Source organism: Hemitrygon akajei, chromosome 24, assembly GCF_048418815.1.
Source record: "Hemitrygon akajei chromosome 24, sHemAka1.3, whole genome shotgun sequence".
NCBI classification, from domain to species: domain Eukaryota; kingdom Metazoa; phylum Chordata; class Chondrichthyes; order Myliobatiformes; family Dasyatidae; genus Hemitrygon; species Hemitrygon akajei.
The window spans coordinates 19,644,692-19,671,885 of NC_133147.1; the positions used below are offsets into that span (position 1 = coordinate 19,644,692).

Sequence of the window (27,194 nt, forward strand, 5' to 3'; positions counted from 1 at the left end):
ATTTAGGATGAGGGGAAATATTTAAAAGGGACTTGAGAGTGAACGGCTGGAAGTTGTTCAGCTGAGTACAAGTAGTACTTGGATAGGTACATTTAGGGTCAACGAGGGGTATGGGGCAAACACAGAAACTGGGGCCAGCTGTGAGGCGCCATCTGTTGTGGTAGTTAATGTGTTAATCCTGTGCTGCTCAGTTACTCCCACGTGGGAAGAACTGATGTTTTGCAGCAGCAGTGTTACCAATAAAGGATAGCCTGCGAGCTGCTGTGTGCTCTGCACTCCCGCTCATATCCAACACCACATCAGGGATGGGCCAAAGGGTCTGTAACCACACTGTATTGCCGGATGAATCCACAAACAGAATGTTCAAATAACTCACCTTTACCAATAACCACATCAGTAAATAATTCATTCTGTTTTAAAACTTCATTAATTTTCCTATAGGAATTGTAATGTTCCATGTTGAAGGACAGCAAAGCTCCATGTTAAGGAACCAGTTTTGATCTTGAGACTCGATTTCAAGTCAGCCGAGAAAACTGTTCCTACTTCTACAACCAACTATGGGGTTTCCCTTCCTTGCTGCTAGTGTGGACAACCATAATGACCGATACTAACATCTGAACTACTTGAGATAAAATGCAAAGAACAATTTTACTTGGCCGAGGTGCAGCCCCGCGGAAGCCGCCGTGTTCAGTGGTGATAGAGGGAATCAGGTCCTACCTGCCCTTGGAAAGCATCAATGATGAACTGCAGCGACTGTGGCTGAACACATTCAATGCACTTCTGCACAACGTGGTTTCCATTCTGATCTTTGACACATTTCAGGACATGCCCATCAAGTTCTTTAACCATCTCATTCTGAAAACCAGAAGGGAAATGCAGGAATGAGCACTGATTGAGTTACACTTTAAGCCGGAAACAATGCAAACTATCCAAATCATTCCCTTTCACATATAAATTACATGCAGATTTTCTTCAGCAAGTTTCTGCAGAATTTTTTTAATATTCGGTTTCTTTTTTTAAAACTATCTCAATGGCTCAGCCATTGCCAACAAATTAAATCCTGCTTACTGGTGGGGGAAATTACACATTTGCTCACTGTGCACCTATCGTGAGATCGAGGAAGTAGGAATGTTCTTGAGAATGTGAGAAATGAACTTCACACAGTAATTTGCTGCATCAACCAACAGTTTAAACAGCAATGCACAAAACCAAGGAAGAAGGTATCAATTTTTGAAATCTGAATATTAACAATTTAGTTTGGAAGGAGTTTGGAACCCTGAGACATGCAGATGACATGAAACTTGTAAATGGGTCACAAGAAGACAGAAAAGCAGATGGGCTGGGAACGTGCAATGCAAGGGACAGAGATAGAGCAATGCAGAAGTACAAGAATATCATTTCAATGGGAAGAAGGGAAAAGAACAGATTACTAACAAATGTCAAACATAAGAGATTCTGCAGATGCTGGAAATCCAGAATAACACACACAAAATGCTGGAGGAACTCAGGTGAGACAGCATCCATGGAAATGAATAACGGTTCAGGCTGAGACCCTTCCTCAGGACTGAAAAGGAAGGGGAAGACGCCAGAATAAAAAGTTGGGAGGGCGGTGGGGGGGGGGGGGGGGGGAAGGGGAGGGGAGGTCAGCTAGAAGGTGATAGGTGAAGCCAGGTGGATGAGAAAGGTCAAGTGCTAGAGAGGAAGAAATGAGAGGAGAGTGGACCATAGGAGAAAGGGAAGGAGGGGCGCCGGGAGAGGTGATAAGGCAGGTGAGAAGTATTAGAGGGAAGGGGAAGGGGAAAAATTACCAGAAGGAGAAATCAACGTTAATGCCATCAAGTTGAAAGCTACCTCAACGCAATGAAGCGCAGCTCCTCCACTCTGAAACTGGCCTATCTTAGCAAAAAGAGGCAGCCATGGACCTACATACCAGAATGGGAAAGGGGATAGGAACTAAAATAGCGAAATACTGCTTTTGGCAGATGGAGAGGAGTTGCATGTCAAAACAGTCCCCCAATTCATGTTGGGTTGCACCAACGTAGAGGCGGCTGCATCAGGGGCACCGGATAGATAGATAGATAGATAGATAGATAGATACTTTATTCATCCCCATGGGGAAATTCAACATTTTTTTCCAATGTCCCATACACTTGTTGTAGCAAAAACTCATTACATACAATACTTAACTCAGTAATAATATGATATGCATCTAAATCACTAACTCAAAAAGCATTAATAATAGCTTTAAAAAAAAAGTTCTTAAGTCCTGGCAGTTGAATTGTAAAGCCTAATGGCATTGGGGAGTATTGACCTCTTCATCCTGTCTGAGGAGCATTGCATCGACAGTAACCTGTCGCTGAAACTGCTTCTCTGTCTCTGGATGGTGCTATGTAGAGGATGTTCAGGGTTTTCTATAATTGACCGTAGCCTACTCAGCGCCCTTCGCTCAGCTACCGATGTTAAACTCTCCAGTACTTTGCCCACGACAGAGCCCGCCTTCCTTATCAGCTTATTAAGACGTGAGGCGTCCTTCTTCTTAATGCTTCCTCCCCAACACGCCACCACAAAGAAGAGGGCGCTCTCAACAACTGACCTATAGAACATCTTCAGCATCTCACTGCAGACATTGAATGACGCTAACCTTCTAAGGAAGTACAGTCGACTCTGTGCCTTCCTGCACAAGGCATCTGTGTTGGCAGTCCAGTCTAGCTTCTCGTCCAACTGTACTCCCAGATACTTGTAGGTCTTAACCTGCTCCACACATTCTCCATTAATGATCACTGGCTCCATATGAGGCCTAGATCTCCTAAAGTCCACCACCATCTCCTTGGTCTTGGTGACATTGAGACGCAGGTAGTTTGAGTTGCACCATATCACAAAGTCCTGTATCAGTTTCCTATACTCCTCCTCCTGTCCATTCCTGACACACCCCACTATGGCCGTGTCATCAGCGAACTTCAGCGAACTATAATAGATGAGCCCCACCAGATTCACATGCTTAACCTTGCCTCACCTGGAAGGACTGCCTGGAGGTGAGGGGGGTGGTGAACGGGCAGGTGTAGCATTTCTGTCACTTGCAGGAATGATGAAGATGGCGGAAGTTGTGGAGAATGATATGTTGGATGCAGAGGCTCATGGGATAGTAGGTGAGGACAAGAAGACCTTTATTGCTGTTAAGGCGGCAGTAAGATAGGGTGAGCACAGATGTATGGGAAATGGAGCCGAGGGGAGTATCAATGGTGGAGGAAAGGAAAGCAAAGCCTCAAGCTGGGAAAAGATGCGGTGGAGACAAGAAAACTGGGAAAAAAAGGAATGTCAGGAGACAGGGTAGGAAGACGTATAGTCAAGATAGTCGTGGGAATCTGTAGGTTTATAAAAGATGTTGGTAGACAGTTTGTCTCCAGAGATAGAGGCAGAAAGATTGAGAAAGGAGAGAGGGGTGTCAGAAATGGGCCAAGTGAATTTAAAGGCAGGGTGGATAAACTGATGAGCTTAGCAGCAGCAATGTTGTTGCAAATGTAACAAATGAAGAGTTGAGGAGCATTAACAGGGAAGACTTGGAACATGGACTGTTCCACACAGCCAATGAAAAGGCAGGCGTAGTTGGATCCCATGCAGATTCCCATGGCTATCCCTTGAGTTGGGAGAAAATAGGAGCCAAGGAGCAACTGCTGAAGATGAGGATCAGTTTTGCCAGACTGAGGGCAGAGGTGCAGGGGAACTGGTTGGGTCTTTTGCCAAGAAAGAAGTGGAGAGCTTTAAGGCCTTTTTGATGGGAGGTTAGAAATGTATAGGGACATGGTGAAAAATAAGGCAGTCAGGGCCAGGGACTTTGAAGTTGTTGAGATTGAATGCACGTGAAGTGGGAAGGGACTGAACCAAGGAGGTTCAAAATGAGGTTTGAGGACTTGAGTTCAGTGGGACAGGAACAGGCAAGACAAGAGGCCTACCCAGTCAGGTTTGTGGATCTTGGGTAAGAGATAGAAATGAGCAGTGCAGAGTGAGTTTGGTGGCGATGGATTGGAGTTTTTCCGGACTTAATGAGGTGAGTAATGACACAGGAGATAGCATCCCAATGGGTTTTAACTTGAGGTGTCAGGCATAAATTTTTTGAAGGTAAAAGGACAAATAGCTGAGCGGTTCAGAACAAAAGCCAGGAAGTTTTGCTATGCCAATATTTAAAAAAGATAGCTTGGCTCCATCTGGAATACTGTGCTCAACCGAATCAGGGATGAAGGACTACAGTTATGCGAGAAACCTTTAGTCATATAGTTACAGAAAATCTGACACAGGAGGCCACTTGTCTCAACATGTGCACGTGATAAAGGGAAAAAAAGCCATACAGCCTAAATCACCCATATTTAAACTTTGACTTTACCTCAGAGGTAAGTACACTTTTAGGTATATTTCTCACAACACTATCCTTCAGGCAGGGAATTTCACACCTCTTTTTGCCATAATTCCTCCAATCGTCTAATTATATTTAAATCTCTTTGGTTACTAGCCCCTGAGCTGCAGGTAGATCCTCCATTTACTCTAAGCACCCTAAATCTTCTCAATTAAATCACCTCGCAGCTTCCTCTCCTCCAAAAAAGGCAACTCAGCTTATCCAATCATTTCACAGGTAAAACTTTCCAGCCCTGAGAAGATCTCTGCAGTCATCACCATCATGTACCATGTTGTATGACATACATAATTATGCTCTATCCATAATGTTCATGACCATAACTGTTCTTGGAAAAAATTTTCTACACAAGTGGTTTGCCGTTGCCTTCTTCTGGGCAGTGTCTTTACAAGACAGATGGCCACAGCCACAATTAATAATCTTCATAAGTCAGTGGATGGTTGCATAACCAGGACGTGATAAGCACCAGCTCATACAAGCATATATAAGCATGAGCTCATACAACCATCCACCACCTGCTCCCGTGGCTTCCCGCGATCCTGATCGGGGGGCTAAGCTGGTGCTACTCTTTGCCCAAGGGTAACCTGCAGGCTAGTGGACGGAAGGAGCATTTTACACCTCCTTTGGTAGAGACGAATCTCTACCCACTACCCATCTCTTCTTGTGCAATCACATATTCCCTGAAATAGTGATAATAACTGCATGCAGTACTCAAATTGTGGCCAAGCTGGTAACACGTAAAATGATAATGTAATTATAAACGATAGTGTGTACAATGCAGTATTATAATGAAATGCATAAAAGTTAGTATCATCTGCCTTTTTAATCTTCTTATTGACATGTCCTGATACGTTCAGTCATTGGTCTGCAAAGTCCGTTTTCTTCCATGCATCTCAATATCCTCACGTTTACACATTCCACCACCCTAACATAATCTTCCACTTCCCTAAATAAATTCCATTTGCCATTCTCCTGGCCATCTGATTCTTCTGCAAGTCAAAAAAAAACTTTCCCACTGTAAACCGCACTGTTAACTTCTGTACTATCCGAAAACTCTGCCCGTGCTTTCGCAATTTAGGACTAAATTAATAATACATCAAAAGTATTAAGTTTTGTGAACCTCACAGCCCCCAGTGCTCCCAGCTGGCCAGCCAATTTTGTCACTCTTCCCTGGACTGCGAAATGTCCGAGAACCTCACTGCCCGATGTTCACCACAACATACAGGGGTATTTAACCACTAATTTTTCTTCAGCTCCCTAATATTAATACAACTTTGCAATTTCCTTGCCTTTATTTTTCATACTCTTTTGTCATTCTCTTAGTTTCCCTCTTGTTTTCACTCCCACACTATCTTTACTCTCCAAGACTTCCTGGTATATTAAGTACTCAGTGTCTGATAAACTTCTCAGAGATCCCATGTCTGAAAGTCACATTAAATTTGTGAGAACACTTACCCTGAATCCACAGAATTTGCTTGAAAGCCCATCATTGTCCCAACTTGTTATACTGAAGCTGTTTCCAATATACTTACACAAAATCACTTCTCATTGACTTAACCACAATACTATCTTTCCTTTTGATACTATGTAAATGTAACTGAATTATAATCACTAATACAAAAAATGGTCTCCCACTATCATCGCCTAGTTTTCTGCTTGAGAAAGAAATCAAGAATTGTATCGCAGCACACCACTAGCACTTGACAAACACCAGATACGATACATCTCCCAGTGTGGCAGAGTGGCCCAGCTAGGAGAGCCACAGTGCCAGAGACAGCTGAATCGTAAACTTGCTGCTGATAGCATGGAGTTTGCACGATGCTTAGAAAGAATTCTCATAGAAGGTAAACGAGAACACAACAAGACAGCTTTGTTGCAGGGTTGATGGTCACGTGGTTGACTTTATGCCACACAAATCCATAATCAAACATGAAGTTATTAGGAACAAAATGGAGTAAGATCAAATTGGTTGTATGGATGCGGTGCTGGGACAGTCCAAATGAGGGAAGGAGTTAGACAGAAAACTAAAAAGCAGGGCCTCCGGGGTAGACACCTCTGAACTGCTGCCTGTGCCATGCACCAGTGAGGGAGGAATAGGATGATTTGGCAGGTGAATGCTTGGCTGTAGACTTGCTGCAGGGGGTAGGGTTCTAGATCATTGACTGGGGGAAGGTATGGCCTATACAGAAGGGATGGATTACACCTGAACCTGAGGGGGGGGGGGGGGGGGGGGCAATATCCTTGCAGCTAGGTTTGCTGGAGCTACTGCTGTGGATTTAAACAAATTTAGCAGGGTTTGGGGACCAGAGTGATAGGAGTCAGGGTGGCAATTGGTATACAACTGGATGCAGTGTATAGTGAGACAGGGTTCTGAAATAAGTCGCTGACAAGATAGTGGATGCATTAGTAATGACTTTTCAAGAATCACTAGGTTCCAGAGGACTGTTAAACAGCAAAAGTCACTCCTCTTTTTAACAAGAGAAGGAAGCAGAAGAAAGAAAATTATAGGCCAATTAACCCGACCTCAGTAAGTGGAAAGATTTTGTAATCTATTATACAGGTTGCTTGGTGGCACATGATAAACCATGCCAAAGCCAGCATGGTTTTCTAAAGGGGAAATCTTGCCTGACAGATCTGTGGAATTCTTTGAGGCAGGAGAGACAAAGCAGAATCAGTGAATGTTGTTTCTTTGGGTTTTCAGAAAGCCTTTGGCCAGGTGCCATACAAGAGGCTGCGTAACAAGACTCCATGCTACTATAGAAAATATACCAGCATGGATAGAAGATTGGCTGACTGGCAGGAGGCAAACAATGGGGATAAAAAGAACCTTTTCTGGTTGGCTACCAGCAAGTAGCAGTGTTGAAACAGCTTTTCACATTATACACCAATGATTTGGATGAAGGAATTGATGGCTTTCTGTCTACGTTTGAAGATGATACCAAGATAGGTGGAGGAAGCAAGGTGTCTGCAGATTAGGGGAATGGGCAAAGAAGCGGCAAATGGAATACCATGTCAGGAAGTGATGGTCATGCACTTTGGCAGAAGAAATAAAGGGTTGACCTTTTTCTAAATGGAGAGAAAACTCAAAAATCAGAGGTGCAGAAGGACTAGGGAGTCCTCAAGCAGGATTTCCTACAGGCTAATTTGTAGTTTGAGTCAGTGAAGAACACAAAAGCAAGGATATAATACTGGGAACACACACAAAATGCTGGTGGAACGCAGCAGGCCAGGCAGCATCTATAGGAAGAAGCACTGTCGATGTTTCGGGCCGAGACCTTTCGTCAGGACTAACTGAAAAAGATAGTAAGAGATTTGAAAGTAGGAGGGGGAGGGGGAAATCCAAAATGATAGAAGACAGGACAGGGTGGGGTGAAGCTAAGAGCTGGAAAAGTGATGGGCAAAAGGGATACGAGGATCATGGGACGGGAGACCTAGGAAGAAAGAAAGGGGGAGGGGAGCACCAGCATTTTGTGTGCGTTGCTTGAATTTCCAGCATCTGCAGTTTTCCTCGTGTTTGCGATGTAATACTGGGATTTTACTAGTCATTGGTCAGACCACTCGGGGTATTGAGAGCAGTTTTGGTCCCCTTATCTAAGAAAAGATGTACTGGCACTGGGGAGGGTTCAGAGGAGGTTCACTATAATTTTCCCAGGAATGAAGAGTGAACGTATGAGGAGCAATTGATGGAGCTGGGCCTGTATTCACTGCAGTTTGGAAGGATTGCTGGATTGAAACCTATCGAATATTGATACTGAAAGGCCTAGACAGACATGGAGAGGATGTTTCCTATAGTGGGGGAATCTAGGACCAAAGGGCACAGCCTCAGAATAGAGGGACGTCCATTTAGAACAAAATTGAGGCCAGAAGGTGGTGAATCCATGGAATTCACTGCCAGACAGCTGTGCAGGCCAAGCCATTGGGTATTTTTAAGGCAGAAGCTGATAGATTCTTGATAAATCAGAGCGTCAAAGGTTACAGGGAGAAGGTAGGAGAATGGAGTGGAAAGAGATATCAGCCATGATGTAATGGCATTGACTCAACGGGCTGAATGGCCTAATTCTGCTCCCACGTCTTACGGTCTTATGGTACTCTAGATTCTAGAATGATTATATTCCTGGAAAGCAGGACCCTGTCTAAGCTTAACTCTGCAGTTTGACCAAGTTTGAAATGGTCAATTTTCCAAACTGAGAAGTAATTTCAGAATCAGTTTTATTTCACTGTCACAGGACATGAAATTTGCTGCTCTGCAGCAGAAAAGCAGTGCAAAGGCACAACAATCTACAAAACAAAGATAAATAGTGCAAATAAAGATTACCGATGTAGCACTCATGGATACATTGGTATTAATTATATATGAACTGTGATTTCCTAAACAGCTTTACAGAGTGTACTATAAAGACAAAGAAAAATCCAAGGTCAGCATGCAAAGTGAATAAAGGACAGATTTCTATTTTACCATTACTGTGAAAGTACACCCACTCACCATTAATCATGTTCTGCCAATTCTAATTTAATGGAGAGAAAAACATGTTTTCAATGTGTGCTCAACTTGACCTCTTTGGTCAAGAAAGCACAGCAGCATCTCCATTTCCTGAGGAGACTGAGGCAAGTGAGGCTCCCTGATACCACCACCCCCAACCAATTTTCACAGGAGCACCATCCAGAGCGTCCTCATCAGCTGCATCAGCTTTCGATACGGGAACTGCAAGTCCACTACAAATGACTGTGAGGACTGCTGAGAGGATCAGCACGGTCTCTCTTTCACCCTTTAGAGACATTTATCAGGAACACTGCGCACGCACAGCCCTTAGCATTGTCAACCCCTCCCACCTGTCCAACAAACTCTCTGACCTCTTACCATCAGACAGGAGGAACAAGAGCTGTTAGGATGGGAAACAGCTTCTTCCCCCAGGCCACAAGACTACTCATCTCCCTGCCACCAGCCAGGTCTCATCACGTATAAGGCACCAATAGCGATATATTGTGCTGTTTTTAACTTGTTATAAATATACCTTATTATTTGTTAATTTATTGGTGGCAGTACAAGTTCGTGTGTTGTGTGTGAGTTATATGCACTGTATTGTACACATTTTGGTACATGGTGGTATATGTATATACGAATGAATGACAATAAACTTGAAGTTCCCTTGTGTAAAATGGCTGAAATAAATAGCTGGGCCAAACATAAAATCAAACTTACAATGATCTGTTGGTCTGGGGGAATGGATTCCAGGGCCTTCTGTATCACACGACAGCCATACATCTGCAGCGCTAACGAGAGAACATGCCCACGGATACGCTGGGCCAGAGCCAGCTTCTGATCCAAGCTTCCAAACTAGAGACAAGGAGCACAGACGTTTTACTGGAAAGCACAACAACACAGATACAGGCCTTTCTTGCTTTAATCAGATCTCCCTCCCTCACCCAACCCTGTACGCTTCTTCTTCAATCCACCAGCTGTAAATAAACTGAGTGGTAACATCTCCACCACTCACAGGGTAAAGATACTTTGCCCCAATGACTGAATATATACTCAGAAGATTAAACAAATCCAAACAATCTTTTTATCAAAAGCAGCAGCAACAATATGTTTTATTAAAGAAACATGATCTACAAAATCCCACTGAAAGCTGGTGCCTGTTATAAATCAGGAAAGTAGATATCCTATCGACACATTGAGCCCTACGTGCCATAGCACAACCTTTGTCCCTCATCCAAGTCGGGAAAGACAACATTCATTCTCTTGAGCACTTGGCACCCTTAATGGGAAAATATTTATGTTTAGCAAGGCCAAGGAATAAGGAAATTTGGGTATTCCACAAGGTGATCTAACAAACAAAAATATACAGGAGGTGGGTTAAGTCAGCAGGAATGCTTTACTTCCCATTCTGAAGATCAGAGATATGCCCAAGAGGGACTGCAAAAATCATAAGCTTGTTTACTAAAGGCAGAATGAATCAATATATTTTTCACATCTGATTTTGATTTCTTTATTTCATGGGCCTTAACTTTCACTGTGAGCACGAGCAATGTAGAACAAAATTTAAACTATTATCTCCATTTTCTCTTGTCTGCTTACCTCAAAAAACTTCTGAATTACGTAATTTCCAAAAACATCCACCATCAACTGATAGGCTGCCTGCAGAATCTCATTGAAGACCAGCTGTCTCTCTGCAGGGGTAGCTCGTTCCAATTTAAGCTGAATGAACCTGTGGGCCAGAAGATATTTCAAGGAGTCAGAAAGGTTCAGAAAGGTCTTGTAGTTTATACCAACTGCTTTGCATGCTTTGAATTATTTTTGAAAATGGCACAGATCAGCTTTCATGAAAGAAATTCTAAACATCCCCCTCTCCTAGTAATGACCAAATGTTACTCATCCCTATAACTCCCTCAAAAATTCTTATGACTCTGTTACGAGGTTCAAGCAGTGACCTCGTTAAAAGGCACTTCAAGATGATCTGATATACCAGCCCAGAGCAGCAAATCATCATGGTGCTAGTAGGCACATCAGCTCTCGGAGGTACACACCAAGTGATTTATGGACCATATTCAGTAATCATCAACTGCAAAATTCTACAAAACAGGGTGGCGCAGTAGTTAAGTGGTTTGCGCCATGCTTTACAGCGCCAGCTGTAACAATGAAGTTCGATTTCTGCCACTGCCACTGCCTGGAAGGAGTTCATATGTTCTCCGCCCGTATTCCAAAGACGCATGGTTAGGGTTAAGTTGTGGACATACTATCTTGACACGAAGCACTGCGACGCTTGTACAATTCTAACTGATTTGATGATGCATTTCACTCCGTGTTTCAATGTGCGTGTGACAAATGAAGTAATCTCTATATTTTTAAGTTGCGAAATTTCAGTGAACCCATTCTATACTCTTTACCAAGTAATATCTTCTGTCTGATTACGGTCTTCATTATCTATGCCTTCTGCATCCTTCAGAATATTATCTCCAGCTCCAAACATCAGTACAAATTTTACTCAGCCAGAGCGTGCTTATCAACTTGAAAGTTACACTTGCTTACAAATTTTACTCAGCCCGAGCGTGCTTATCAACTTGAAAGTTACACTTGTTTACGAATGATGCATTTGCTTTTCTTCTGTAATACAAGCTGTGAAGTGGCCAACTGTTACATGGTTGTGTGGCTTCCCACAAAATTGTCAAAATGATTCCATAACAATCTTACCCATTCAAGTCATCAGAGCTAGGGTTACTTTGATGGTTTTATTTGCACAATATTCTGCAACTTTCCTTCTAACCAACTTGCATTTGATATTGTACGGCTGCTTATTTATCCATACTTTGATCAAGTGCAACAGAGCAGCATATTAAAAAATTAATTAGCCAGAAAAATAATGGTAGCACTTCACTAAATGAGGTTAAACCTTCTGACTTTGCTCAGAAGCATTGTTTAAATGCTGGACGCTGCAAGATACACCAACTTTCCCCACCTTGAACCATGCTGATCCTGAGAGAATTCCATAATGTGGCCAGCTATTTCACGGAGCTGAAGGTTTGGATAACGATTATTACGGAAGTCCTCCAGTAGTCTGCTGCGGCCCGACGGCATCACGTCTGACATGCTGTACCGCAGACGTGATGGTGGAAATAATTGACTGCTGGAGCTGAACAGACTGGAGGCACTGTTAACACTGCGGTACTTGGCCTCAGCTCCTGGGGCGGCTGAAATAAATCTTCCGCTGCCATTTGTAAGTCCACCTGTCACACAAATGCATCAAGATTTTAATGTATCCAATGTCCAGTGAGGCAACCAGCACAAAATATTAGTATTTGTTAAGAAAGCAACATTTAGGTAGAAACAGCTTTTGAGATGCTGAAGGCTTATTATAGCAACAGCTTTCAATGAGAAGGACCATCCACCGTCTTCAGTGAGGTAACACTTCCAGCAAAATTGTCATTTCCACAACACAATAGTATGAAAGGGCAGGCTTTACCATAGAACATTATAGCACAGTACAGGCCCTTCAGCCCTCCATGTTGTGCCAACCCATATAATCCTTAAAAAAAGTACTAAACCCACACTACCCCATAACACTCTATTTTTCTTTCATCCATGTGCCTGTACAAGAGGCTCTTAAATACCCCTAATGTTTTAGCCTCCACCACCATCCCTGGCAAGTCATTCCTGACACTCACAACCCTCTGTGTAAAAAAAAACTTACCCCTGATGTCTCCTCTAAACTTCCCTCCCTTAATTTTGTACGTATGCCTTCTGGTGTTTGCTATTAGTGCCCTGGGAAACAGGTACTGACTATCCACCCTATCTATGCCTCTCATAATCTTGAAGACCTCTATCAAGTCCCGTCATTCTTCTACGCACCAAAGAGAAAAGTCCCAGCTCTGCTAACCTTGCTTCATATGACTTGTTCTCCAAACCAGGCAACATCCTGGTAAATCTCCTCTGCACACTCTCCATAGCTTCCACATCCTTCCTATAATGAGGTGTCCAAAATTGAACACGAATGCAGTCTCAACAGAGATTTGTAGAGTTGCAACATGACCTCTCTACTCTTGAACTCAATCCCCGTTAATGAAGCCTAGCATCCCATAGGCCTTCTTAACTACCCTATCAACTTGCGCAGTGACCTTGAGGGATGTATGGATTTGAACCCCAAGGTCCCTTTGTTCATCCACACTCTTAAGTAACTAACCATTAATCCTGTACTCAATCTTCTGGTTTGTCCTTCCAAAATGCATCACCTCACACTTAACCGGATTGAACTCCATCTCCCATTTTTCTGCCCAACCCTGCAGCCTGTCTATATCCTCTTGCAACCTTTGACAACCTACAGCTCCATCCATAACTCCTCCAATCTTCATGTCATCCACAAACTTACTCACCCATCCTTCTGCCTCTACATCCAGGCCATTTATAAAAATCACAAATAGCAGGGGTCCCAGGACAGATCCCTGCAGCACTCCACTAGTCATCGACCTCCGGGCAGAATACTTTCCCTCCACAACTATCCTCTGCTTTCTTCCTTTAAGCCAATTTTTTATCCAAACAGCCAAGGTTCCACATCCCATGCCTCATGACTTTCTGGTTGAGTCTCTCGTGAGGGACCTTATCAAATGCCTTGTTAAAGTCCATGTAGACCACATCCACTGCCCTACCCTCATCGTTCTTTTGTTACCTCTTCAAAAAACTCAATCAGGCTCGTGAGGCACAATCTTCCCTTCACAAAGCCATGTTGACTATCCCTGAGTAGACTGTATTTCTCCAAATGCTCGTAGATCCTATCCTTAAGAATCCTGCCTTTCCTCCAACCAAGTTTCAGTAATGGCCACAACATCGTAGTTCCACGTACTAATCCATGCTCCAAGTTCATCCCCCTTGTTCCTAATTCTCCTAGCATTGAAATAGACACATTTTAACCCCTTTAACTGGCTACAGTAATGTTTCGTCCCCTGCCTGTCCTTCCTCAACAACTCAGAACTCTTAGCATCATGCCGTTGTCTTTCTACCTTAATCCCTGCATTCACATTCTGATTCCCACCCCCCTGCCAAACTAGTTTAAACCCTCCCCAACAGCTCTATCAAACCTGCCCGCCAGGATATTGGTCCCCCTGGGATTCAAGTACAACCCTTTCTTTTTGTACAGGTCACACCCGCCCCAAAAGAGGTCCCAATGATCCAGAAATCTGAATTCCTGCCCCTGCTCCATTCCCTCAGCCACGCATTTATCTTTCACCTCATTCTATTCCTATTATATATAGTTTCCTTTGAAAATATATTTTAGCTCATATAAAATCAGTAATACTTAAAACACTTTATTTACACTAATTTCTATGATGAAATCAATAACTATGAATAAACAGAAGTCCATAAAAGGACAGAATGGAACAGCTCTGGGAGTATACCAAAGCCAGTGGATTCAAGATATATTAACAATTTGTTTTTCCCAGCCCTGTCCATGTAATTCCAAATACCATTATATTATTTATTTGCACTAAGTTTTGCTTTTTATTGAAATTCTAACAATCTGTAGAAAAACAAAAGATTACACAATAGTCAGCTAACATCATGCTAAATATCCATAACAAGTTACTTAAAAAAAAATCCTGGTATAATGAGAACAAGAGAAAATTAACTGAGAGTTACCCACCCCTCTTACCCAGATTAAGGCTCGAGGACGATCCGTGTGACGATAATGATGGCGGTGGTGTTAGTGAGTGGCTGGGTCCTTGGTTTGGAAGAGGCATTCCTACTGGGCCAGGGGAAGATGAGAAGCCCAATCCGTTGTAAAAGTTGTGGCCTATAGGAGCGAGACTGCTGGTTGTTCGCTTGTATAGGTCCGAGCTCCCAGTCAGCGAGTCTCTCCTTGAGCCGCTGCTGGTGTTTGAACTGCCAACTTAAGAGAATTAAAGTGGTTTATTTTTAATTCTTTACAATAGCAACATATGTGCACATTATCAAGGCCACACAAATAAGCCTTTTAAAGGCATTTTTTAATGTACTTCAGTTCAGCAAAAGCATCTTATCTGGGTACATAAACACAACTTGTTAATTACAAATCTCTTGATGGCAACTCAGCAAATAAAGCCAAAAATGCTTTATACCAGATATGATCAAAAGACCCAGAGAGTTCTTGTGCAGGATCCCCTTAAAAAATACTTTGACTATAATTTCTACAACTCTTAGCAGTGGGTAAAATCCCATGCTAAATTCACTTATGACAGTATAAACCACCCAGCAGTGTAGATACAAATCGTATCCTTGCAAACAAGACTGGAACGATAATTTTTAAAAAACTGTTAGGGTGGAAAATAACGACTATTGCAGTTGTGTTGCCCACGGGGATTGCAATGAACTGGTTAAAATGTGAAAGTGAACTGAAATTAAGCTGAAGATACCGCAATGCAAGAATGAAGTACCAGATTATTACCTGTTTGGCATGTACCATTACCTTTTATGTCAAATAAGTTACTTAAGAACTTAATATTATAGTGTGGAACCTCTTGTTGGAGAAACAAGATTAGCTTTCTGCTCTTCAAGTAGGTACAACATGGACCACTATCTCAAATACTCAAATTCATGCCTGACGGGAAACAGGACGACTGAGCGTGTACAATGAAGTTGTGCACTTAGCATTGTACTATTACAGTTTAAATATACCTGCTGATCCAAATCCTCCAAGTGCAGATCCGAGTGTTGCCCCAAGAGAACTAGTGCTTCCAAAGCCCAGGGAGGTGCCACCAGGCTGGCCAGACCCCTGAGAGAACAGCGAGTTGCTCTGTGAAGTGCTAGACAGGGAATTGTTACCATAGAATGAGTTTGAGGCCAAACTGTTGGTGGGCTGTTGCTGTGGCTGCTGTTGAGGCTGCTGATTGCTCATCGGGCGAAAGGAGCCATTTGATGTCCCTGCTAAGCCACTTGCTGTTCCATTCGCTGAGGCTGCTGCTGCTGCAACTGCTGGAATACAAAACATATATTCAAGTGCCATGTAGACAATGGGATTTCAACCAAACAGGGCACGATTACCAACTTTTGTCAGATTATGAACGTCCTTTGTAGCAATGTGGATGGCAAACCAGGTCAGGTTCAACCTCCCAAGAAACAATTTGTGCTCTTGACATTATGCCTCTGCTCATGACCAATCCCACAAGGTTTGAGGAGGAACAAACATTGTAAAATCTGCTCTGCACTACAATCTGATGTTTTACAACATGCCTCATGTTACATTTTTTACAATTTTGCAAAGGCCCAGTAATAGGTTACAGAACATTAACTTGTAATTGAACATTTGAGGAATCAGTACATTACACAAAGAAAACTTTTATACCTACACTATTCATACACTAGCACCTCAAACAAAGTAATTACATTATACATAAATCTGAACAATTACATTGTATTGTTTTATGATGTTATTATTAAATTCACAGAATTTTATAAGTTAGTTTTTAAGGCGTGTGATATGCTGAGGAAGCTAGTTTCCCAAACAACCTACTACCATGGCAGTCTAGAACTCTTTACAGGTCAGCCAGCGTGACAGGTTTCTTCCGCAATGCACCTGGTGCCTTGGATAATTACCAAATACACCCAAATTTGGAATGTTATCTGAACAGGTCTGATCTCAAGATCACCCAAATTAATGCAACAATCAATATTTTCAAGTGAACTGTAGAACTAGAAAACCTGCAGGCACTTGGGTGGGATGTGAGAGAATGGAAAGGAAATGGTAGTGTTTAAGAAGCTGTGCAACTTTTCTGCTGAATCAATAGTTTCATCTGTTATGACCCCAGAGAAAAATTAAAATTCAACATCAAAAACTGAACTAGCACACGAATTACCGGCAAGTCATACCGCAGGATTCACAGGTTCATCGTTCAATTAAAACACACGTGAAATGACCTACCAGGGTTCTGTTTTAAAACACTACACGTCTGAAATGATCTATCAGGATTTGGTTTTAAGATGCAGTGAACATCGTAGGTTTATAAACAAATAGAATTGAAGGATATAAATCTATTTTCAGTCTTCCCAAAAATCCAACCTTACCTGCTTGGGCTGCGGATGGACTTATAATGACAGGTGCTGGAGCAACGAGGCGCACAGGAGCCCCCAAGCCATTCCGAGCCCCGGCGTTCACCACAAGAGCACCTGTCTGATCATAGTAAGCGGCTGGAGCAAGGACTTGATAACCTGAAATAAGGCATGATTATGGTCATAACTTAGCACTGCTTGCTAATCAATAGTGTCAAACGGAAACCGACCTAGGGACAAAGGCTGAAGGAGGGTCACCTTAACCTCTCCAACTCCAAGTGAACTTCCTCTGGCCACTGCTTAAAATTCCTTACCTGTACCCAAGCTGAGAATCATCTGGTTTAAAACCCTCAATCCCTGTCAATTCCACATTGTCCTATCAACACTTCCACCATCCAACTCTGTTGCCCTTGTTTAAGGCCCACTGACAGCACACATACACGTACACACACACCAGCCAGCTCTCACTGGCATCAATTCTTTGTAATATAATTCTGCAATCACCTACTTTCCTTCCCAGGTCCAATCCCCTCTCCTATCAGATTACATCATCCACCTATCACCTTACAGCTTCCTACATCACCTTCCACCTCCCCACCCACCTATCTTTCTCATCTCCTGAATTCGTCCATCACCTGCCAGATTGTACACTCTTCTCCCTCCTCCTTCGCCCTTGCTTGAGTGAAGGCCAGAAACGTCAGCTCTTTCATCCTCTACCCGACCTGCCAAGGTCCTCCAGCATGGTGTGTTTCCCTGGACTTCCAACATCCGCAGAATCTCGTGTTTGTAAATCCTTGGTCTCAGTGCTTAGTTTAGTGCTAAGCTTAAGCTTAGTGCTTAAGACCAATGTTATGCAAATTTGAACTACACTTCTTTTTGATTCCCCTCTTGACATTGTCCTCATCTTATTCACAAAACACAGCGGAGTATTTCATTTCAAAACCTATTATTGCATCTGATTTATTCTATACTGTGGCGCAATCCTGTACTCTATCCCCACCACTCTTTCCTTTGCCATTTGAATTCCTTTTCTGAAGTGCCCTGTTATATAACGAATGGCCACTCTCTTCAACAATCTTTCACACAGCCTAAAGAACAAACCGTTTGCCATATTTAGTAATAACAAGCGCAGGGGATGTGTGTTTTAAACCACTGGAAATCAATTTAAAGTATGCATTAGCATAGGTACACAGACTCAATATGGAGAACTATTATAACATTTAAAAAGTTTTTTAAGCAAGTTACTGCTTTGGCCTATAACACAGGCCCTGGCTGGCTCAGGTCGCGAATAAGTGACGTCCTCACGGTTGAACAATATTCTCAGTGAGGGCAAGTGTGTCATCATTGCCAGACAAATTAAAAGAACGCATTTCCAAAAATATCGTTAACACTACAATTGGTATGAAAACCGCATCTTTAAAGTTAGCAAACAATGTTATGGGCATTGATCATTATAGCTGGACTCGATACCAGCTGATACCAAAATGAGTTAACACTGAAAAGTGCAAATTTGAACTACACTTCTTTTTGATTGTTCTGCCACTACGATAACATAGCCATCAAACAGTAACACTGTACAACGAACTCTATCCCAAATGGTCTGTGTGAGATACTCAGAAACTGCAGCATCGAGGAGGATATGCATAGAGATTTCCATTGCTTAAAACAAACTTCAAACTAGTCACAATTTAATCATGCAACAGAACTTTGCTTTGCATTATTTATTGAAAATTGTCATAAAAGTATTTAAGGGAAATGAACAATTTGCCCTATACAACCATGCTCTGACAATGCTAATAATTAACCTCTTTACAAAGCCATCTTTTTTGCAAACCACCAACCACCAAATAACTGGACAGAGTAAAATGGCATCTTACCTGGCATTCCAGTAGCCAGTCCTTGGCTAAAAGCTAAAGCTGAGTTGACAGCAGCAGCTGCTACCAGGCTATCTGCTTGTTGGCCTTGTTGGCTTTGATTTGGGGTCAAAGGCCGCTGATTGGCTCCAGCCCGCAGAACCTGGTATAAAAGACAAAGAAAGGGTCTTCAAATCTTCACCCAATGAAGCAACGAGTTGAACAAGATTTTAAAAGAGCATCAGAAAATAACTGGGTACAAAGTTGCACAAAGGCAAATTGGGGACAGTCTTCGACGATAGCAAAATTTACAACTCAATGAAGCATTCCTTCCCTATAGACGAAGCACTGGCTAGAGGTAACAAGTAGTATTTGCACCACAGAAGATCTCAGGAAGCTACCATTACCAAAGGTCCAACCACATGCAATGGCATTCTTATTGCCAAGCCTTCTAATCGACATTCTGTGGTCACCATTGATCAGAAACCCAAATAGAGAAAACAGATGAACAAGGCAGCTACGGGAACAAGTCAGAATCTGGATACACAATGACGAATGATTTACCTTCTACACCCCGAGAGGTTTAACAGGGTAAATGTCCAAATGAGGCTGGCATGCCTTGAACCTTTAATCGGAGCCTCAAAGTAACAGGTCAGCCAATCAGGAGAGATTGAAAAGAAATATCTCTACCTAGTAGTTCATAAATCATTACCCAAGAGGGCTATGGAGCATAATTTAAGATAAACATTTAGTTTTTAGAGAATTAACACTCTTGACACTGATTAAGGAGTATCATTATAGGCAAAAGAGTAGCCACAAAATTAGTGAAAAGTGGAACAGTTTAAACTGCTGACTTTACTTTTATTTCTTGAATTCTGACATGCCTGGCAGAGGGTGATGTACTAGAATTAGGACAAGATTTGGCTGCTGTTGAATTTCCTAATTAAATGTTTGCAAGTTGAAACACAGCACTTCACTTAAGCAATACGACCAAATTGGTGACTTTGTTTGTATGCTTCAGCTATTTGCTGGATGAAGGAAGATCACCAAGATTTCCAAATTAATTCCAGGATCACCCTCCATATTAGGTTTTCTCAGGCACCACTGTACTCTAGTTGGGCTGAGGTCTTCAAATAATGACGGCAGATTTGTCACAATCGTTGGGCTGCATAAACAACTTGTTACTGCTTTTAACCATACATTTGATCCACATCATTGAAATACAGACTAGTAATCCTCGAAATGCCTTAAAAGTGATATCAGAGGACTACAGCATAATCATAAATCAGCTATTACCACCCCCAGTTTTCCTTACTCACTGTCATGCTCTCTTACAACGAGCTGGTAAATATGCACGTGACTTGCCTGTTGCTGGCCCTGCTGTGCTTGTGATGCAGCCTGCTGGTTTGCTGAGTTGTTAGCTGCAGCTGCTGCAGCTTGTTGTTGGAAGAGATTTGCTGGATAAACACCCCACGGAACACCATAGTACTGATGTGGGACCACCGCAGGACCTAATACAGCGAACAATGGCATCGGAAACAAAATGTTCAACTTTAACATTATTGCACAAATCCCAGGTACATCACAAATGAGCTTTCATTAAAGATATTTCAACCAATCCACTTGTCCAATCAATAAGTCAGAAATTGTATAACTTCATTTCCATAGATCTTATTCCTTTCTTGCAAAAGTTCCCGATACCAAAACTTTTACTTAAAGTATAAGAGTTGGGCCTTTTTAATGAATTCAGGTATTGATTCACTGAATTTAGTACGTTAGGATAGCTTCCGAAAGTTCAGTAAATGTGGCAAAAGTACAGCACAGAAATAGGCCCTTCAGCCCATCTAGTCCATGCTAAACCATTTAAACTGCTATTCCCGTTGACCTGCACTGGGACCGTAGCCCTCCATACCCCTAACATTCACGTACCTATCCAAGCTTCTCTTAAACACTGAAATCGAGCTTGCATGTACCACTTGTGCTGGAAGTTTGTTCCACCCTCTCACAGCCTTTTAAGTGAAAAAGTTTCCCCACATGTTCTCCCTAAACTTTTCACCTTTACCCTTAACCCATGACCTCTGGTTGGAGTCCCACCTAATCTTTCTAATTTTTACACATAGTACGTAGACAATTTAAATGAAATTCTCTTGAAGATGATCTGATCTCAGCTGTGTAACTTGGGAAGGCAGTGGGAAGAAACCAACCTTGTGCTAACAACCATGTTGTTTCTTTCTAACTGGCAAAATCATCAATATCTATAAATCCTGTTATGCTAAGGTAGCATATATAGTAACCATTGACAATTTGGAAGGTTCAAAGGCACAAACGAAACCTGGAACACTGAAGGTTGGAGTATTGTCCAGCTGCACAAAATTAAATCAAATCAATTGAAAAAAAGTTTCTCATCCCCACATAAAAGCATTTTTCCTCAAATTTCTGAAATTCTAATCTTCCCTCAAATACAACTCCATTCCTACTTCACCTTTAGCAAGAGATCCATACGAATAAACTATTAACAGAAGTAACAACATTGATTTAGAGCTTCATCAGCTAAATGGTTAGTCCGGCTCAGATTTGAGTACAGAATTAAGTTTTCATTATTGAATATTCTTCTCAGTGAGGGCAAGTGTGTCATCATTGCCAGACTAACCCTCTTAACACTTTTTTAAAATAAAATGGCCTGCTTCCTTTCTGCAGCAACTACTTTATGCCAGTGAATCCGGTTTTGCAACACTGGAAACTTGGCACTGACGAAGTGCAAATTCTTATCTGTAAACCTAATGAAACGGATATTAGCTACTGCACACTGAATAGGTTTGCCATGACCACAACCAACAACCACAATTATGATAGAACAGGTTCTGAAGAATGTGTTGAAAATAATTTTCAAGATTGTACATTAGGCTTGAAGTCTCATCGGTTTTGGGAGTCATCCTTCCCGTTTTTCTGAACTAAAAGCCATGTGCAGTAAAATGGGCTGTAAGTAAAAACAAATTCAAAAAAATGAATTGGTCATATTTAAAAATATGACCAATATTACTGCACAAAAGTCAAATCAACCCTATAATTCACTGCATCTTTCCTGAGCTGAAGACAAAGAGAAATTTGATATGGCAGTGTTCACCAAGTTTGAGGACGTTTCATCACCAGTCGAGGTGATACCCTAACTGGATAGTTATTGGTGTTCTCGCTGGAAGGTCCCATTCGCTTGCCACGGTCCTGATTGTCCACCCCTTCAGGGCTGAGGCAAGCGAATGGGAGCCCATAGAAATATGAGCATTCTCAGAGGGAAACACCAACAACTATGCACTGAAGACGTCACCTCAACTGCTGCTGAAACGTCTGCAAGCTAACTGCCAAACTCAGCAAACATCGTAACATCAAGCGCCTCAACCTGAGCAGCCAATATTCACCACCATCCTAAACAAAGTTCTTTTCCCACAAAACATAAACAATAACAGAAGCATTCAATGTGAGACTTCAGTGCGAATTGTCTTTGATGCCCCTGTTCAAAAAGAAGCTGAAAACAAATTTAACTTGCAGCTATCTTATTACCATAACAATAAATACTAGTATTAACTTTGAAGAACATTGCAGACAAGATTAAGTAGCAATTTTCTGAACCTCTCCATTCACAAAGAAAAAGTTACTTAAAAATACAACATGTATTCTTCACAAATACACTTGTAATTTGAGGTGTTTTTTAATTACCTCGGGAGCTATCAAATATAATAATTTCTCAATTATTGGGTTACCCTCCCAGATCATTTTCAAGATCATACAAAATATATGATGCCAGGTTTCTCAAAGACTGCATCTGGGTAATGGGATTGTATGCCTTTCCATTCAGCATCTGTTTTAAGCACGATCAAAGGAATTACTTGCGAAAAGGCATGGCCAACTAATTCTGCCTCAACCATCCTGGTACATGATGACAGATGATGGAATTGATGGGCGATCATGAATAAACTCTACTGAAAAAGGACAAAAAAAATCCACAACATAAATCCAAAATAATCTATTCCTCCACAGGAATACTTTGTATGATAGGTCTCAAGTTACTTCTATTTTAATCAAAATGTCATTAAATGAATGTTACCTCCTCCCATCATTTGCCTTTACAGCCTCTTCTGGTGATTCACCTCTCAATCACTGACGTTTCTGCTCTTCAAACTGATTGACAAATTTACCCTCCGTCCCCCAAAACACGCTTCACTGAATGGGTTGACCATCATCAATTTAAATGCATATGCAAGAAAAATCCAGACTAGCAATATAATATTGCAATTGAGAAAAAGTATCCATAATGAGATAAAACCATTCACAGCACTCCATCTCCTTTTCCATCCAGAAAAATTATTACAAACTGATTTTTTTCCCCTTTACACACCATTCCTTACCCTTGCCTTCTATGGTGTTGCGGGGAATGGGTTAACTAAACAAGTAGTGCTATTATCTTCATTCAGATCACTGAAACGGTTGTGAAAGTTTTACCTGCCAGAGTTGCAGCCGCAGCAAGCCCAGCAGTGTAAGGGTCTGTACCTGGAGGGGCAGCACTAATGATGTAAGGATTAGGAACAAATGTCGCTGGAGCAAGGCCGGCTGAAAACATACCTGTGTGATAAGAGAATAAAACATGTAAAATCATGTAGAATCACCTGCAAATCTTGTTTTAAACAATCACTGGGGTTATTCAATTACCTTTGTTTCTGGTTCTGATTATTCAGCGTGTTACATGAACTTTGAACAATGTAAACTGAAGCTGATTAATTCCAAATGCAACCACACTACCAAACATTTAGAAAATTATAGGAAGCTGTTTCTACAAGCATTAAAAACAAAAATTAAAAACTCAGGAACAGGTACACAAAATGTAGCAAAATGAAACCCACGAGCACTCTACAGGAGTTATTCAAGCGTAAGTAGTAGTCGAATGGTTATTAAATAGTAAACACTGATTCTGGAAATACAGAGCAACACACACAAGACATTAGAGGAACTCAGCAGGTCAGGCAGCATCTATGGAAATAAATAAATAGTTGACATTCAGAACTAAAAAGGAAAGGAGAAAACTCCAAAATAAAAAGGTGGGGGGAAGGGCCATCAGAACCGGTGTGGGAGAATGTGGGACCCACAGTTCGGAGTCAGGTAATCTTCCGATCCTTCCTGGACACAAGGAAGGTGAAGATCTGATGGTTTGAAGGCATGGATCCAGCCAAGGATGAAGTGTCAAGAGAGGTCCATGGCCAATGGTGGAGACAGGGGCCCAGAGCTTTAGCTGAGACAGGGCTTGCAGGTAACTTTGCCTAGCATGTACAATTTGGAGGGAGAAGCAGTCAATCAAATCTAAGTATCTGGGATCCTCAGTGGATCCAAACGGAGGTTATTGCATTGTATCTAATTTGCTTCACAACAATTGTTGTGGCATGAATGTTGAACCAGTGACTGAATGATTCTTTTAAGTGTACTACAACCAAGAATACCAGGGGTGATTGTTAAGTTCGTGGCCTAAGGTAGAAGGGGTCAATTTTAGAAAACCTAGCACATTTTTCAACATTGTCCCCTCCTACATTTACACACTTAGTCCAGCGGTCGTGGAGCATACGGAACTTGGACCTCCAGAAAGTGTCCACAGCAAGGGTGATTGTTAAATTCGTGGCCTAAGGTAGAAGGAGATCACTTCTTTAACTTCAAACTTTCTGCAGTCAAAGAGTTGAACTGCATGTGGATGTAACGAGAGCTGTATAACTCATCTCCTTCTACATTAGGCTATGAACATCAATCACCCCTGCTGTGGACCACTTCTAGAGGTCTAAGACGCCAACTTCTACAAAGAAGGGATCTGCATGCTCCACGACTGCTGGACTAAGCGCATAAATGTAGCAGGGGACTATATTGAAAAATAAATGTGCTAAGTTTTCTAAAATTGATTCCTTCTACCTTAGGCCATGAACTTATCAATCACCCCTCGTAACTAAAATAGAGAAAGAATGACATTTCCGCTGCTTTGGTTGTTAAATTCAGCAAGTCTGCTCCTCTATCTCACAGTATGGGATAATGCATTTCCAAAACAGACTGCAGAGCCATCCTGTGGAGTGAATCTGCAAACATCGATAAATTCACAACAACCCCACTCCAACCAGTCACAATTCGAGATCTCATTACGACACAAAATGCCCTCAATGCAGAACTCTTTCCAGCATGTTATCACTTCCAGATGCTTCCAAACGCTTGAGTGGCAACAAAAGACTTTATAATATTATCAAGGTTAAGTGGTATCACACTGGTCTATTTTTGAAGGAGGTTCCCAAAGCCACGACATGCACGTTATTACTTCTTATGAACAAAACACATAAAATAATAGTCGAGGAAGTCAAGGATTCTCCTGCTGGTCATCCATTAAGTTGCATAAAAACACATTATTTAATCAAGCATCGTAGTACTAATTTCATTGCTCCTTCTGTGTTCCCAGTACTACTGCACTGCGATTAATTATGATTTAAGGGATTGTAGCCTAACTAATAGGAAGTGGCAACATAATTCAATTCAGAAAATTTCCTCAAATGGAAAAGCTGCAGTCTTAATAGTGAAGCAGCAATGTCTCAGAAGTCATCTCCTTCTATTTACCAGACAGTAATTAAACACAGTTGGGATGAACCAAGTGCACCTGTTTCAACACGTACCCAGTAAAAGGTTATAGGTTGATTTTGAAATCCCTTAACAATTTACATAATGAGCCAACCTAATACATTTACTTCAACAGAGCCCTTGAGCACTTTTGCTCAAATTTGACTCATCTCCTTGGATACTCAGTGGCTCCTGAAAACAATGAAACTATAAATTAACGTAGGACCTAATTATATTGGATTACCTTCCAAGTAACAATAGGGCGTCACCTTTGTCATTAAATACTGTTTACTCTTCCCCACCCTCCACATTAAGTAACCAATTATCTCCAAGGTTAAGTTTTCTCTTCAGGTTTCCTTTAAATTTAGGTTTGGCACGGTGGTGTAGTGGTTAGCACACCACTTAACAGTATGCAGGCGACCAGGGTTCAATTCCCGCCACTGACTGCAAGGAGTTTGTACGTTCTCCCTGTGGCTGCGTGGGTGTCCTCCCACAGTCCAGTTGGTAGGTAAACTGCCCTATGATTAGGCTGGGATTAAACCCAGGGTTTGCTAGGCAGCACAGCTCGAAGGCTGGAAGGCCTTTTCCACGCTGTATCTCAATAAATTTGACATCAAAGATTCAGGTCAACTGTCCCACATTTAACACGCATTAATGTTAATTATCATAGCTACTTAATGATAATTTTAAAAATGTTAATTTTTTTAGCTGGGTGCAGTATAGATATTGAAAGAGGTTTAATATAAAGTTTCTCTTACCTATGTGAGGTTGCTGGGCAGCTGCAAGTGCATACTGCTGCTGTTGTGCAGCTGTCAGCTGCTGAACCGTCAATGCATTCTGTCTCTGGAAAAGCTAAACAGAATGAAAGAATTTTTTTACTCCGATGCAACATATTTACGTCAATACCAGACCAACTCAGCCGCTGCTTTGCCCACCCATTACGATTTATTTTAAGACTACCCTTTCTCGATAAGAAACTGACAGCAGCATAATTGGGTTAGAGAGGCAGGTAAGTCAGTTTGGGGCTGCCTGCCTTCAAAAAAATGCTGAATGGGAAAATCTCTCTTATGCTAGGAACAACACATTGCTCAGTCAGGATCATCCAAATCCACGGAGAGTAAACTAAGATTATTCTCCAAACCGTTTCTGGCTGCCATATATTATCCAACCTGAAATTTTGTTTAATTGAAGCCGTCATCTTTGGTTAATTTGCACTTGCCTGAATTACTTCCAGATCTACAAGTTTAAAACAATCAGCAGGCCATTCGTCTTACCAATCAATACTGACCATTTTGCTCACCTGTACGAATCCTGTTTCCTGTTATTAGGTTGGCATCCTTCCATCCCTTACCTTTTCAGTGCTTAAACAGTGAGTGTACCCACCTCCTCTGGCAGAACACTGCAGATATCGAACACTGAAAAACTCAGATCTCCTTTAAAATTCCTCCCCCTCTTCTTAAGTTTCCTGTTTTTTGACACCACTACCCTGGGGAAAAAAAACACCGGGTGGCAGAGTGGAGATACTATCTCTACCACAGGAGGAGTAAGGTGCTGCTTCCCTACACTGGCCTGCAGTTCACCCTTGGGCAAGGTGTAGCACCTGTTTGGCCAACCCCTGATCAAGGTCACGAGAAACCACAGGAGCAGGTGGTGGATAGTCGTATGAGCAGCTGGTGCATTTTCTAAGTACTGGTTATGCAACCACTGACACCCGATTTTAGAGTACTGATAATGGCTGGGGTCACCCATCTTGTAAAGACACTGCCCAGAAGGCAATGGCAAACCACTTCTGTAC

General features: G+C 41.9%; 1 protein-coding gene and 2 non-coding genes across 10 annotated transcripts in view; all 3 read right to left on the bottom strand.

Moving 5' to 3' along the window:
- The window catches only part of pum1 (pumilio RNA-binding family member 1), a 98,418-nt gene that overhangs the window by 18,347 nt on the left and 52,877 nt on the right, over window positions 1-27,194 (bottom strand). For 2 of the 8 annotated variants that reach the window (XM_073028489.1, XM_073028487.1), the window contains exons 8-18: window positions 26,158-26,251; window positions 23,267-23,386; window positions 20,138-20,283; window positions 18,797-18,935; window positions 16,935-17,078; window positions 15,549-15,842; window positions 14,539-14,784; window positions 11,863-12,130; window positions 10,485-10,614; window positions 9,606-9,740; window positions 718-855 (exon numbers count right to left, since the gene is read on the bottom strand). In XM_073028489.1, the coding sequence (XP_072884590.1) occupies window positions 718-855; window positions 9,606-9,740; window positions 10,485-10,614; window positions 11,863-12,130; window positions 14,539-14,784; window positions 15,549-15,842; window positions 16,935-17,078; window positions 18,797-18,935; window positions 20,138-20,283; window positions 23,267-23,386; window positions 26,158-26,251 (1,854 nt within the window). Of the gene's footprint in view, window positions 1-717; window positions 856-9,605; window positions 9,741-10,484; window positions 10,615-11,862; window positions 12,131-14,538; window positions 14,785-15,548; window positions 15,846-16,934; window positions 17,079-18,796; window positions 18,936-20,137; window positions 20,284-23,266; window positions 23,387-26,157; window positions 26,252-27,194 lie in introns of all 8 variants that reach the window. The other 6 variants (XM_073028493.1, XM_073028490.1, XM_073028488.1 and 3 more) reach the window with 4 other exon arrangements.
- Window positions 18,191-18,271, bottom strand: LOC140716100 (small nucleolar RNA SNORD103/SNORD85). The gene has a single exon (XR_012096244.1). It is a non-coding gene; the product is annotated as a small nucleolar RNA SNORD103/SNORD85 (small nucleolar RNA).
- LOC140716099 (small nucleolar RNA SNORD103/SNORD85) lies at window positions 21,335-21,417 on the bottom strand. The gene has a single exon (XR_012096243.1). It is a non-coding gene; the product is annotated as a small nucleolar RNA SNORD103/SNORD85 (small nucleolar RNA).